The following is a 15864-nucleotide window of genomic DNA, read 5'->3' as shown; positions in this document are numbered from 1 at the left end:
CAGTCATGCCTACAATCAACATCGATGCGGCGCTGATACACGGACTTGTGGAGCGATGGCATCCTGAGACACATACCTTTCATCTTCCATTTGAAGATATGACAGGTATCAACTAAACTAATTCAAATAAATTTGTTCTTTGTGATATTTTATTGACAATTCAAATAAAGAAGTTTATAATTTTTTATTTAATAAATTATAGTTACGTTGAAGGACGTGACCTATTTATGGAGTTTGCTCATTACGGGATTTCCAATGACGGAGAATACAAGCGGACGAACGCAAAAGGTCGGCTCTTCGAATTGTTAGGAATCAAAGAGCATGAACAATCTCAATTTATGAAAAAACGAGGATCTTAGGTAAACGAAAAATATTCGGACTTGACTATCTTGAAATCTAAGTTCCGTGATCGATTTAAGAAGCTGCCGAACAAGCCTGATGATCAAACACTGGAGTGGTAAGTATTTTATATATAGCAACACACGACTGTTACAAGAAGCCCCACATTGACCACATGCAGTCAGCTAGCATTGATTATTTAACTAAACTCAAGAATTGTTACTAATCATGCTTAGATTACAATAAGTATGATTGTGAGAGAGAAAGAGGAGAAAGAGATGGGGCGCACAGTAGCGTAGCTGGCTATGAAAAAGGCCTACGACTGGTTACCGAAAAGTTGAGAGTTTGAGTCCATTCATGATTTTGCAGCCTCTGCAGAACTTTCATCGAGAGAGAGAGAGAGAGCGCAAACCTCATCGATCGGAGAGTTTCTTTAAGGATTTCACCTTTAATAGCAAACTCGTGGGCGCTAAGTTGACCTACGATGATACCATCGACGCAGAGTGAGTTTGAAGAAACACTCAGGATTCGGGAGGAGTTGCATGTCCTCATAAGAAAAATTCAATTTTCATAAAGAAAGATCCATACATACTTGTATAGTTTAATAAGTTGTTTGTGAGGTGAAATAATTAATATGGTACAACGAGAGCAAAGGTAAAAATGACAAATGAACTACAATGAATTTTTATTACAAAACATACAGAATGTCACAACAAAACAACATAACTATTTGAATAAAAATAAACCACCGGTCTGCACATAATTTAAATTGCATACATGATATTATGAAAAAAAGAAAAGGATACAAGATGATGTAAAAATATAGGTGTATACTTAGCTTAGTGCAATCATTGTTTGTAGTAGCTAAGATTGTTTGTAGTAGCTAAGCGTACCATATAAGGCTTGAATAAAAGTAAGGACAAACAATAAGATGCCGGCGATGACGGAGATAATTATCCATGTATTGGAGCAGTAGCGTTTCTTGAACTCTCCAATTAATCTATAGACACTTCTTTTATGATGTGCCATCACATTCTCCTCCAAAACAACCAGCTCACGTGGCATAGTGAGATTACCGGCAATAAAAGTTTTCATTTTTTGTACAAAACGCAAAACATCCTTGTCATCAAAACTTGTGCCTGGGATGATACCCTTTTCTCGCAATACTCTGACATCTGATTCTGTCTTTAAGAAGCATGCCATGCATGCAACATAGGCCGTGAAGGTCACCTCCAACGGAAGCCAGCAATGATTTTCAAATCTTAAAAGACTTTCATAGAGTTGAGTGCTGAAATCCAAAAGGTGCAACGGTGCCAATCGCATCACTCCAGAAACCCTCCTGTTGTCAGAGTAACACACATCAACGGAGCCGCCCTCATCCTTTACGAAAACAGTTTGAGATAATTGCAATTCAGTTACACTAGGTATATGGAATTCGCGCATCGCCTTATCATCATCTGGATTTATAGTATACTTCCCATTGAGGGTTCGAGACCAATGGAAGATGTGTAGTAGATGTTTGAAGCCACCTTCAGGAAGTGTACCATTCTCGGAATTTTTGGACGGGTCCATTCTCGGAATTTTTGGAAGGCATGTGATTGCAAATTTGTGGATTGGGGTATTTAAAAGGTTGCGTATGTTGGAAAGCTCTGTACATACGGCTTCGAGAACAAACCAAGGTATTTGGTAGTTCATGGTTATCATGTAAAGTCGGATCTTCTCTATATTATGATTAAAGTTAAATAAATTTCCAAAGTCTGTTTCCGTTTGACATTTTGGAAAACTAGTTTTCTTAGCTATTTCATCCAAAATAACCTTTCTGTGCCCTTCATTGTCTGTTACGTAAACCATCACAAGTATTAAGAAGCAACTACTGACCAGTAGGTGTTCTATGAAACGTTTGCTATTTTCAGCAGTATGAAATTGTTCATCGACCCCATGATAGTAGCTCCAGGCTCGATCTACCTTCCCTTGCATGTATTCATAGTATGATTTTAAGTTGAGACCAAACCAGTGCGTCATACATGCAACAAATTGCCACTTATTTGTTTCAGGAATGAAAGAGGCCCCAAAATCATCCCAACTTTGCCAATTACCAAATATTGATGGACAATTTTCAATGTTGCCATCCATTGATGCCCGGAGGAATCTATCCGGGTTCCCTAGTCGACCTTCTATCTCCACAACCCACTTATCTACCGGTTCTTGCAAATCATTCATTTGTCGATTAATCCACAAACAAGCTGTTCTGAAATAATGTGAAACGTGATTAAATATTGAATTAATACATACGGATCGATGTTAATCTAAGAAGCATGGCAAAACCATATCCAGGTTAATTAAAAGTTATGGCTTCATTAGATAATTTGTCGCTTTCACGTGAAAAAACTAATCAATTTATAAAGGTTTTTTAGTCTTATCCACACAATTACCCTTATATCGTTACGTATTAATTAACCTTACACATATCCTACATTTATCCATTAAGATAACAGATAACCAAACAAATGATATATAATTATCAAATAAATTGATAGCTTATATAATTTAATTAACAAATATAACAAATAAATATTTATATTAAATACAAACATTATTATCTTTATATATATAACATTATTTTAAAATGTAAATTATTAATTAATTGAAATGATGTAAATTTTATATCAAAATAAAACGATATGAAATGTTGGACAAATTAATTTTACCATAATTTACAAAAACAATAGTATATAACATTTTGTAGAGTATGGCTAATATAATATCAGTGTCATTTCAGTTTATATAACACCAACTCCAAATAAACCTATCAAATCGAGTTCAAATGGTGAATTCAAACCGATCTACTTCATTAGTTGTGTGTTTACATGTAAAATTTATAAGTTTTTGAGTTTATTTGATATCAAGTCAAGCGGTCAAATGTTTGAGTTTTTAAGTTAATTTTAATACATTCATTTTTCAATTTTTTTACCGCTTGATTTGATACTAAAATAACTTGAAAATATAAAAAGTTTGCATATAAACGCATCACTCATAAAGTAAATTGGTTTGAACGGTTTGGATTCACCATCTGAACTCGATTTGATAGGTTTTGGAGTTGATGTTATATAGACTGAAATGACACTGATGTTATATTAGCCATACTCCATTTTGTATAATCAATGTAATCATAATAATAAAAATTATATAGTTATACGTACAACAAAAAAAATTTATCATAGATAATTTTATTTTATTAATTACCCTCTAATGAGTACGAAACAAATCTTATCAATATCTTTATTCGATAAGTTAACAAAAAAAATTCTTACCCGTGCCCATAATTGTTAAATTAACGATTTTTTTTTACTCGATCATACCCCTTTTATCAAATACGATATGGACCAAGTAAACAGATATATGAAAAGGTTTCACTGACATCCTAGATAAAACAACATATATATATATATATATATATATATATATAGATGGGCTATGGTGCATTGCAATGCACCAACCCTCTTATGCATTGCACTATTAATCATGGATTTAAAGTCCAAACGACCAATCTGAACCGTTCATCTTGTTCTTCACATTAATATGTGCTTGGGGACCAAATTTTATATTTTTTGGAATTTTTTTACTATTTATTAAGCAATTTTGAAAGTCGCTGATCTGATGGTCCAGAAAATTTTACTGTTTTTTACTGTTCACAGCAAAACAGCAATTTTCCAAAATACTTAATAAATAGTAAAAAAATTCCAAAAAATGTAAAATTTGGTCTCCAAGTACATTTCAATATGGATTAAACATCTAACGGTTCGGATCGGTCGTTTGGACTTCAAATCCGTGATTATAGTGCAATGCATAAGAGGGTTGGTGCATTGCAATGCACCATAGCCCATCTCATATATATATATATATATAGAGAGAGAGAGAGAGAGAGAGATGGGCTATGGTGCATTGCAATGCATAGGCTATGGTGTGCATTGGACCATAAATCACCGATTCAAAGTCCAAATGACCGATCCAAACCGTTCATCTTGTTCTCCATATTAATATGTGCTTGGATATCAAATTTTACATTTTTTGGAATTTTTTTACTATTTATTAAGCCACTTTGAAAATCGCTGATCCAACGGTGGCTTCTGATTTTACTGTTCCAAACAGTCACCGTTGGATCAGCGATTTTCAAAGTGGCTTAATAAAATAGTAAAAAAATTCCAAAAAATGTAAAATTTGGTCTCCAAGCACATATTAATATGGAGAACAAGATGAACGGTTTGGATCGGTTATTTGGACTTTGAATCGGTGATTTATGGTCCAATGCACACCATAGCCTATGCATTGCAATGCACCATAGCCCATCTATATATATATATACTTAAAAGAAAACTTCGTAGATAATTCCACTTAAATAACAAAGGTCAATATGAGATAAAATCTGATATATGTAATTAATCAGTATATCAGATATATACTACTTCAGCCACATTTTAGTATGTAAAATACAACTTATAAATGTTAATACTATTTTTTTTTCCCAAATTGTGTTATTAACTAAAAATTATGATGCTGAGAATTAGAGAGAAAATGCAGAGATAATTAAGTACCAAATTAAGAGGAGAGGAGGCCTGTCTTCGTCTCTGTGGCTCTCGATCCAAATGCTGAGGATGTGAATTAGAAAACTTAGGAGATTTACAAGAGAAGACTACCCAGATCTCCTCTGCTATGCATTCGAAGTCTCTCCGTGTAGCGAGCTGTATATATTGGACAATTGTATATGTAGGGTCAGAAAAGGTCCCTTACATTTTTCTTTATTATACTTCATTTTCCTATATTATACTCTATCTTCGGTTCAATATTGAAAAAAGTTTGGTCTGAACAAGATGATTTGAGTAAAGCAATTACACGTTGGTGGAAATCTAAATACAAACACCTATAGTATTTTGAACCATTAAAGTCTTGATAAGCTTAACTAAAAGGCATATCAGATATACTTCAAATGACTAACTCAAATCGTTGAAACCGATCAACTTCACGAGTAATACATGTGTTTACATGTCAAATTTATAAATTTGAGAATTAATTTAGTGTTAAGTCAAGCATTCAAAGAATGAGCATTTAATCTAGTGGCACATGATAACCCTATGTTGGGAAATCGTGTGTTCAAAATTCGGATAAAGGGTTCTAGAACGGAATCCTTTTTGGTTTCTTGAATACACATTATATCAATATGATGTTCTAGGAGATAATCTTTTTCTTCCACTGTGAGACCTAACAAAAAGCCACTAATTTCATACATTTGGACTATTTCCAGATCTGTCAAACTAATGCAAGGGAATTGCATGCGCAAGAATGAATTTACCAAAAGTAGAGCCAGCTTTTCCACTCTTAATTAGATACTAAAGATTGAAATTAATTAAACTAGAAATCAAATCATCATTCAATCTTAAAATGATCTACACAGATTCAACGGAAATTAAATATTAGTAATTAATGGATAAACGCCTACATAACAGGTCCAAAATAGGCCAATTACTATGCATCATCTCTAAAAATAGAGAAAAAAAACAAAATATATGCACACTATGGATATGAATTCACAACAATACACAAACAGATCGATCCACTAAGATTACGATTTGGGAAAAATAAGAATTAGTATCAAATAAAGAGGGTTCAAATGCCTCTATTTTTTTGAACTTTAATAATTCAAAATTTAAAACTTAAAAGTGAAAATAAAACTGTTGGATATGATCTATCTACATTATTTTATCTATGTACATGTAAAAAAATTATGGCATTTCAATTTTCTTTTGGTTGTCATCAAGAGCTTGTAAAAAAACATACTAATATGGATAATTTCTAGACGTTGATTTTTCAACTTATTGATTCACATAAAAACAAAATTAAAATGTGATAATTTTTTACGAGCACATAGAGAAAATAACATAGATCACATCTAATTTTGAATTTTAAGTTTAAAATTTTATATTATTAAAGTTTTAAAAAATGAAGGCATAATGGAGGCAAAAAAAAATAGAGGCATTTGACCCTAAACCCTTCTCTTAAATAAAATATGCTTATAATTAGATAGAAAAATATGTAGAGAGAAGTACCAAGAGGAGAGGACAACTGTCTTCGTTGTTTATTTTATTAGAGTACGATAAAACACCTAGGTAAGGTTGTCAATCTTATATAGTAATTAACTGTAATATGTCCCTAACCTACTTCACAAGCAAAGGCATTAATATATTCTAAGGTAAAGCAAGTAGGGTTGGTATTGCTTGAAGATATATAGTACATACGGATTCTCTCCCTGCCTTTTTCTCACTCCAATTAGACAATGCATCTTAGTTAGTTAAAGAAACCTAGCAATATATATATTCCATGTAAATGGGATCCAAGAAAAGAACTAAGTCTCCTTATTCACATATGTGTCTGTAAAAAAAAATTTGTAGTTCGTGATTCAATTCGAGTTTGATTCGGGTTTGATTCGAGTTAATTTGATTCAAAATTAGTTTGAACTGAAACGAACCAAATCAGGTTCGGTTCGAAATAAATTCAAACCAAATTCAAACTAGGTCTGGTTCGATCGAAATGCATGGGTTCGCGAACTTTTATGGTTTAAATCTCATAATAACATCGGCCGTTCATTTACCTGATGAAATTAGAATTCAAGATAGAGAGTCATAATTTAACCTAGCCGACGCTCCATGGCTCTCAAAATACTCAATTCTTGTACAATTACTTATTTTACTGCATATTTCAGTTCTTGTACTTAATCCTCTTTTTATGATTATTTGTTGTGATATATTTTTTCATAAACAATTTTTCAATTTAAAAACACTCATTTCATATTTTGATGTCACACTGCAGCTCTTTTTTGAGTACCGTAGTGGCAATTGTGTGCATTGTCCCGCGAGAAGAAAATTAATGTATAAACTACCAGTATAATTATGGCTGCTAAAAAAAATAGTTCGTATTTCGATTCGAAAAATATGTAGTTGGCAATTAGTTCGATTCGAAACAAATCAAATCCAGTTCAGTTCGAATCTTATTCAAATCAAACTCAAACTAGAGTAGGTTTGATTCGGTTTGATTTGTTGCATACTATTATTTACAACACTGAAGCAGAACTGGCGCCTTGATATATATTATTATTGTCTTTTTCTATGATTTACTTAACTTAATTTGTTCGAGAAATTTCATGTACGTGAAGATCGATGATTTAAAATTATAATTCATCTATACTCTAATTTGAAAGTTATGAAACTGTATATAGAGTTTATTTTCTTCTTCTTCTCAAACAAGTAAACAGAGACTGACCTGTTCACCTCACCCCTCTCCTGAATTCATATCATCTAAGGTAACATATAATTTTTGTCTAAATCAAATAATAATTTAGATCTGGACCATCTGATATAAATCCACACAAATATTAAAAAGGAACCTGTGCATTTTACCTCCAAACAAATTGGTCCAAATTCTGAACAAACGGTTCAGATCGAAAGAGAAATATTTTGTTACCCCTTCAGTCCTTCTGGAGTACAGTTAGGGGTGTCAATGGCACTCTTTTATCCATTTATCCAATTTGTACCGTATCCAATAAGACGGATACGGGTAAGATCTTTTTTTTCGTAATTTTATTGTGTATGCGTACCGTAAAGTTTTTTTTCGTTATCTAAACAGGTAAGGGTACGAGTAAAGCATATTTCGTACCCATTACCCGATCGGGTAATTATAAAGAAAAAAATACAAAATATATATTAATAAGCATTGAAAAGAGTACTTTAATTAGTTTATTTGCGCTTAGCATGATCATAATTTTTTTCAATAAAATACTATATATATGTGAAATTAATGTATATGTTTTAATATTTTATTTAATAAATAATAAAATTATTATAATATTAGGATTACTTGTTATTTACCCACTACTATTTCATTATCCGACAACCATAACGGGTAAGGGTAGGGTACAAATAAGATAATTTGTAGTGGGTAAGGATAGAATGCGGGTAAGGACAATTTGTAACGGATACGAGTATAAAAATGCTTCCACCCAACCCTTATCGTACCAGTTAATACCCTTAAGCACAGTGTTAATAAAGTTAGATTTAGTTTATTTAAATAGATATCGACTAAATGTTAAACCCAAAAAATTATAATGAAAGCAATAAAAATTAGAAAATTTAATAATTAAGGTATCATGAACCGGTTCCAATCGAATTAAACAATATACGGAAGTTATGTTTTAATTTAATAACAATGCAGTTCAGTTTAAAGACTTTATAATTTAAAGTATTGTAATGATTTATCATTAGACTGATTTAGTTCAATGAAAGCGACGATAGCAACAACGAAGATAATTTTTGAATATTTAAAAAAAAATTGTTCATTCCTACTTTTTAAAATAATAATTAAATATATACATCTAGATAACTATTTCTGCACTCTCCATTCGAATGTTCTCCATACAGTTTTTTTATCATAAACTTCGAATTGCATACTTGCATATTTTAATTAAAACAACGGTTGACAATTGTCCTGCTTTTGAAAACACATTATTTTATTTTTTTATTTTAATCGAAAGATAAAGATCTAACTTATCAAAACCACCACACATACCTAGTCTGTGCACCAATTTTTTTAATGCGCTAACTGGGTATTCGCATCAAATTTGACTTTTTATTATTTTTTTGGTTTTTTTATTACTTGTTGCGCATTCTTAGTATGCGCACCATATATACATATATTTTAGTTCTGTTCTAAATTGTTTGAAATTTTTGGACTAAATTTTTTTTCTATTCTCCACATAATTTGTAGTATAAAACGTTGATCGAATTGTGCGTATAATTTGTTGTAGTAATTTTAGTTTAAATTTAGTCCAAAATTTTATTTGTTAAATAAGTTAATTTTATTTTCTATAATTTCACCGTCAAATTTTATGTGTACATATAATTCTAAATACAACAAAACAAAATATAATAGAACATAAAAAAAATTAGACCAAAAATTTCAAACAACTTAGAACATAACTAAAAAAAAATATTTGGTGCACATACTGACGGTGTGCACCAAATAATAAAAAAATTAATTTGGTGCGCATATCTAGTTTGTGCACCAAAAAAATTGATGCGCGGACTGGGTATACGTGATTGGTAAAAATTAAAATTTGAAGAAATGGGTGATGTTTGTTTAATTCTGATTAATTGAGATGTTAACTAAATTTTTTTCAGCAAAATAGGGCAGAGTTCCAATACCTCATATTTTTTATCGTTCATTATGTCTTATATTTAATATATTCATTTTCAAAATCTAAATTGTTAATCTGAACCACTCAACATGATATCCATACTAAAATATACTTGAGAATGAAATTTATAATTTTTAGAAATTTATTTATATTTAAGATAGGTAAAAAAATATTGTTTATGGACCATTAAAAAACAATGATTTTATACTTATTTAAAACAATAGTAAGAGTTTCCAAAATTATAAAATTTGATCTCCAAACATATTTTAATATGAATATCATATTTAACGGTTTAGATTAACAATTTAAATTTCAAAAATAAAAATATAAAATATAAAGTATGATGAAATATAAAAAAAATAACACATTAAACCCTTCTCGTCAAAATATTTATATGGTGTATTTAGAGGGTGGTCACTGAGCTGCTGAGTCCGTGTCCCCCCAGGTACCTGTGGTACAATTAAAAAAAAATGGACGACCCAGATTAATCCAGTTGAGCCAAACTCAATCCGGAGCCAGTTAAAACTTTAGAGTCTACTTTGCGATTCGTGCCACATGCAAAGAACGATCCAGATTTATAGCTTGTACCTCAGGTACCTGAGGTGATACGGATTCTGGGCTGCTATTGTCCAGACCGGAACATCAAGGGCTTTGTTTCAGACCAATAAACACTAACTAAGAACTAAATATTGTGTTTTACTGACAAGTGACTAACTCCAATCAACCACCAACGTATCGAATTGAATTTAAAAAATCATATACAAACTTACTATACACTTTTAAGTTTCACATTAACTGAAGCAGTGCAAATAAAATAGAAATTTGTAACAAATTTCTACTGACAGATAATTATTTGGAGCAAATTTAGGTTGTGTAGTGCTCACTGAGAAGATTTGATGAGCATAATTTAAAAAATCTATTGAATTAGTTTCAAATAATGAATCAAAACCATTGAAAATTTGAAACTCATATACTACACGACTGATGCTTGTACATGCAAAATTTAAAATTTTTTTAATTCATTTAGTACAAAATCAAGCGTTAAAAAAAATGATATTGTACTAAATAAATTATAAAAAGTTTATTTTTTTTACCGTTTGATATTATACTAAATAAATTAAAAACTTTCAAAATTTTGCATGTACACGTATTACTTGTGAAGCAAGTAAATTTCAACGGTTTGAATTTATCGTTTGAAGCCAATTCAATAGATTTTTTTAGTTGTACTTGTCAAACTTTTCTGGTGAACACATCACACTCTAACTTTCTTCTAATTACTTTTTCGAATTCCGAATAATTATTTCACATTAAAAATCACAATTTAATAATGTGACCCAACTTTTCTAAATATATTTTAACAAATTATAAAATTAAATTACAAGGACATACGAGCAACACTAAAATTTGGACAACGGATCAGTATCCTCTCCAATACGTGCAAAAGATTATCTTCACTTTACGGTTTGAGATTTACTCTCAGCCGCTTCGGTTTGGTTTGTTTGGTTTGTTTGGTTTTCAACTAAATCGAAAAGTTTTGGTTTAAATGGTTCCGCTTTTCGGTTCAAATAGATCAGTTTGGTTGAATTTTTGAATTATTTTAGGTTAAATGGATCGGTTCGGTTTAGACTTTTCAAAATCGGCTAAACTGAACTGACTGAATTATATTGTTCAAGTATGATTTATATTATGTTTGGTTTAATCATTGGTTCCTTTCTTTTATGAGGAGGGTTCCAATGCCTCATGGCTTTCATACCTCATCATACCTCATATTATATATCTTCGTTTTCAAAGTCCAAATCGTCAATCCGAACCATTCAACATCATTTACATACTAAAATATGCTTGGGGATGAAATTTGATAATTTTTGGAAATTACTATTTTTTTTTAGATAAGTAGAAAATCACAACTTTTGAACGGTCCAGATACAGTGATTTTGTACCTATCTTAAAAAATAGTAAAAAATTTGCAAAAATAATAAAATTTCATCCCCAAACATATTTTAGTATGGAAATGATGTTGAACGGTTCGGATCGTCAATTTGAACCTTAAAAACAAAAATATACTATATGAGGTATGATGAGGTATGAAAACCATGAGGCATTGGAACCCTCCTCTTCTTTTATTTTAGTTCAAATATTTTAGAATATCTGCATATTTTATATGGAATTGAACAACTTGTGTATGAACATGTGTAATTTTTATTAATAATGACATTAATTGGTTTAGTTTGGTTTAGTTATTTTAGTTAGGTTTTAACTGAACCGATCGTTTGAACATCCCTAATCCTAGGGGTGTAAATGGATCGGATGTTATCCGATTTTGTCCGGATTCGAATCCGAAAAATTACTTAAATTATTCAATCTGTATCCGTATTCAAGATTATTCATATTCGTATTTATATCCAAAAATTTATAATAGATAAGGATACAGTAAGACTTTTAACTATCCGTAACTATCTATATTCGACCATTTACATTCTAAATCACAACAAATATACTATATATTATTAAATTAATTTAGAGTAAGGCTATGCAACGGCTCAATATTCAAGTTTTCAAAATCATAACGGTCAATCCGAACCGTTTAACATGATCTCCAGATGAATATGTACTTGCAAACCAAATTTTACATTTTTCAGCAATTTTTTAGATAGGTAAAAAATCAAATATCTGAATGGTGTATAATTTTTTAGATCAAGTTATTCTCTACCTATCTAAAAAAATAGTAAAAAAATTCTAAAAAATATAAAATTTAGTTAGCAAGTACATATTCATATGTAGATCATGTTGAATGGTTTGGATCGATCGTTAGAATTTTAAAAACTCGAATATTGAGCCGTTGCATAGAGACCCTCTATGCAACCCATAACACCGTAGCCTTACTCATTAATTTATTAAATTGCATATACATACCAATAATTTGTTAATGATATTTTGTCTCTACATAGACTCCTGATCAATAACAATAAATTATGATCTCAGGTGCAGGTAAGGCAGTCCAAGAAATCAAATCATATTTGTTGGATAGCAACACAAGACTGTTACAAGAAGCCATAGGCAGTCAGCTAGCATTGATTATTTAACTAAACTCAAGAATTGTTACTAATCATGTTTAGATTACAAGTATTGATTGTGACAGAGAAAGAGAAGCCTCTGTAGAACTTTCATCGAGAGAGAGAGAGAGAGCAAACCTCATCGGAGGGTTTCTTTAAGGATTTCACCTTTAATATAACAAACTCGTGGGCGCTAAGTTGACCTACGATGATACCATTGACGCAGAGTGAGTTTGAAGAAACACTCAGGATTCGGGAGGAGTTGTATGTCCTCATAGAAAAGTTCAATTTTCATAAAGAACGATCCATACATACTTGTATAGTTTAATAAGTTGTTTGTGAGGTGAAATAATTATATGGTACAACGAGAGCAAAGGTAAAAATGACAAATGAACTACATTGAATTTTTTTTACAAAACATACATAATGTCACAACAAACAACATAATTAGTTGAATAAAAATAAACCACCGGTGCGCACATAATTTAAATTGCATACATGATATTATGAAAAAAAAAAAAAAAAAGGATACAAGATGATGTAAAAATATAGGTGTATACTTAACTTATAAGTGCAATCATTGTTTGTAGGAGCTAAGCGTACCATATATGGTTTGAATAAAAGTAAGGAAAACAATAAGATGCCAGCGATGACGGAGAGAATTCATGGTAGGTAGAAATGGGCTGGGCCCAGTAATGGGCCTTAAATAATTTATAAGTTAATTACAATTAAATGGAGCACAGTATGGATTTCCATTCCGGTTGGGGGTTTTAATTAGCTGTCTCTACATTAGAATTGCAACCGTAGATTTTGGGTTTTGGTATAACGTGAGAGGTATTGAACTATATAAAAATAAAAATAAAAATTTCAATCAAATTTTAATATATATAATTAAAAAAGTTAAAATCATAGGAGTGGCTAAGCACCAGTCCTTGATAAAACTAAAATAAGGCCTCGGTCACCAGTTTTTTTTTTTTATTCATTTCAAAATTAAAATTTTGGATAGCTTAAAGCATAGATTTATTGACCATTGGCATGGGTGTAAATTAAATTGTGTAGAAAGGTCTTGGTTTGCTTAAAGCATAGATTTAATAAATTATAGATTATTAATTAATTGGTATGTTAGTAAATTAATTAATTTTTTTACCATATTAGAACTTTTGGAGAAACACTCATGATTCGGAGGAATTGTATGTTCTCATAAGAATAGTTCAATTTTAATAAAGAAAGATCCATACATAAATTTGTATAGTTGAATAAGTTGTTTATTAGGTGAAATAATATTGTACAACGAGAGCAATGGTAAAAATCACACATTGTCGCACATAGGCACATAATTAAAAAATGACAAATGAATTACATTGAAAAAAAAAATTACAAAGATAAACCACCGGTTGGCACCCAATTTAAATTGCATACATGATATTATGAAAAAAAAAAAATTAAGGATACAAAGATGATGTATAAATATAGGTGCAAACTTCGCTTAGCGCAATCATTGTTGTTTGTAGCTAAGCACACTATATTTGGTTTGAATAAAAGAAAGTACGGTTTGAATAAAAGTAAGGATAAACAATACGATGCCAGCGATGACGGAGATAATTATCCATCTATTGGAGCAGTAGCGTTTGTTGAACTCTCCAATACATCTATAGACACTTTTTTTATGATGTGCCATCACCTTCTTCTCCAAAAAAACTAGCTCATCTGGCATATAGAGATCACTCGAAATAAAAGTTTTCATTTTTTGTACAAAACGCAAAACATCCTTGTCGTCTAAACTTGTGCTTGGGATGACACCATTTTCTCGCAATACTCTGACATCTGATTCTGTCTTTAAGAAGCACGCCATGCATAAAACATAGGCCGTGAAGGTCCGCTCAAACATAAGCCAGCAACGATTTTCAAATATTAAAAGACTTTCATAGAGTTGAGTGCTGTATTTCAAAAAGTGCAAGGGTGCTAATTGCATCACTCCGGAAACCCTCCTGTTGTCAGAGTAACGCACATCAATGGAGCCGCCCTCATCCTTTACGAAAACAGTTTGAGATAATTGCAATTCTGTTACACTAGGTATATGGAATTGGCCCATCCCCTTATTAGCTGGATTTATAGTATACTTCCCGTTGAGGGTTCGAGACCAATGGAAGATGTGTAGTAGATGTTTGAAGCCACCTTCAGGAACTGTACCATCATCCTCTTTAGACGGGTGCATCCTCGGAAATGGTGGAAGGCATGTGAGTGCGAATTTGTGGATTGGGATATCTAAAAGGTTGCCTATGTTGGAAAGCTCTGTACATATGGCTTCGAGAACAAACCAAGGTATTTGGTAGTTCATGGTTATCATGTAAAGTTGGATCTTCGTTTTATCTTGTAAAAAATTAAATAAATTTTCAAAGTCTCTATGCGTTAGACGTTTTGGAAAACTAGTTTGGTTAGCTATTTCATCCAAAATAAACTTTCTGTACCCTTCATTGTCTGTTGCGTAAACCATCACAAGTATTAAGAAGCAACTACTGATCAGTAGATGTTCTATGAAACGTTTGCTATTTTCAGCAGTATGAAATTGTTCATCGACTCCACAATAGTGGCTCCAGGCTCGATCTACCTTCCCTTGCATGTATTCAAAGTATGATTTTAAGTTGAGACCAAACCAGTGCGTCATACATGCAACAAATCGCCACTTTATGGTTTCAGGAATGAAAGAGGTCCCAAAATCATCCCAATGTTTCCAATTACCAAATATTGATGGATATTTTTCAATGTTGCCATCCATTCACTACTAGAATCTGGGTTTATTGCATGCGTAGGTCCAGTTTGTTGCAAGGCAAGGACGGCCCTTGCAACAGAAATGGCGTTTCTGGATTCCTCAAACTTATTGCAAGGGTAGACCCTTGCAACACCTATCGCTTGCAAATGTGTGATGTGCAACCATGCAACTATTTTCTATCTACCCTTGCAATTATGTTTTGAAGGTCAGATATTATAATTAATTAGAGTTTCTTGCAACAACTCAACCCCATGCCCATGCAACAACTCAAACACATGATAGATATTATATTTTATTAACCGGCCTTGCAACTACTTAACTACATGCCCATGCAACTACTTTACTCCATTGTTTATATTATATTTTATTGAAGGTCCTTGCAACTACTTATCCACTTGTGCATGCAAAAGCTTGAACTGACTGTTTTTGTTTAATTGCATAGGCCCACCCTTGCAATTGTT

At 31.6% G+C, this 15864-nt stretch overlaps 1 protein-coding gene and 1 long non-coding RNA gene across 2 annotated transcripts; one reads left to right on the top strand and one right to left on the bottom strand.

Moving 5' to 3' along the window:
* Positions 1-1203: 1203 nt before the first annotated feature.
* Positions 1204-2559, bottom strand: LOC144563637 (uncharacterized). Its single transcript, XM_078313119.1, has one exon. The coding sequence runs from the start codon at positions 2557-2559 to the stop codon at positions 1204-1206; it is 1356 nt and encodes a 451-aa protein (XP_078169245.1).
* Positions 2560-13108: 10549 nt separating this feature from the next.
* LOC144563249 (uncharacterized) lies at positions 13109-14182 on the top strand. Its single transcript, XR_013514285.1, has 2 exons — positions 13109-13185; positions 14107-14182. It is a non-coding gene; the product is annotated as an uncharacterized LOC144563249 (long non-coding RNA).
* Positions 14183-15864: the final 1682 nt, after the last annotated feature.

The sequence above is a fragment of the Carex rostrata genome, chromosome 12 (genome assembly GCF_964058835.1).
Source record: "Carex rostrata chromosome 12, lpCarRost1.2, whole genome shotgun sequence".
Classification (NCBI taxonomy): Eukaryota; Viridiplantae; Streptophyta; class Magnoliopsida; order Poales; family Cyperaceae; genus Carex; species Carex rostrata.
Note: the sequence above shows the minus strand (reverse complement) of the source record. Positions and strands in the feature narration are given on the sequence as shown.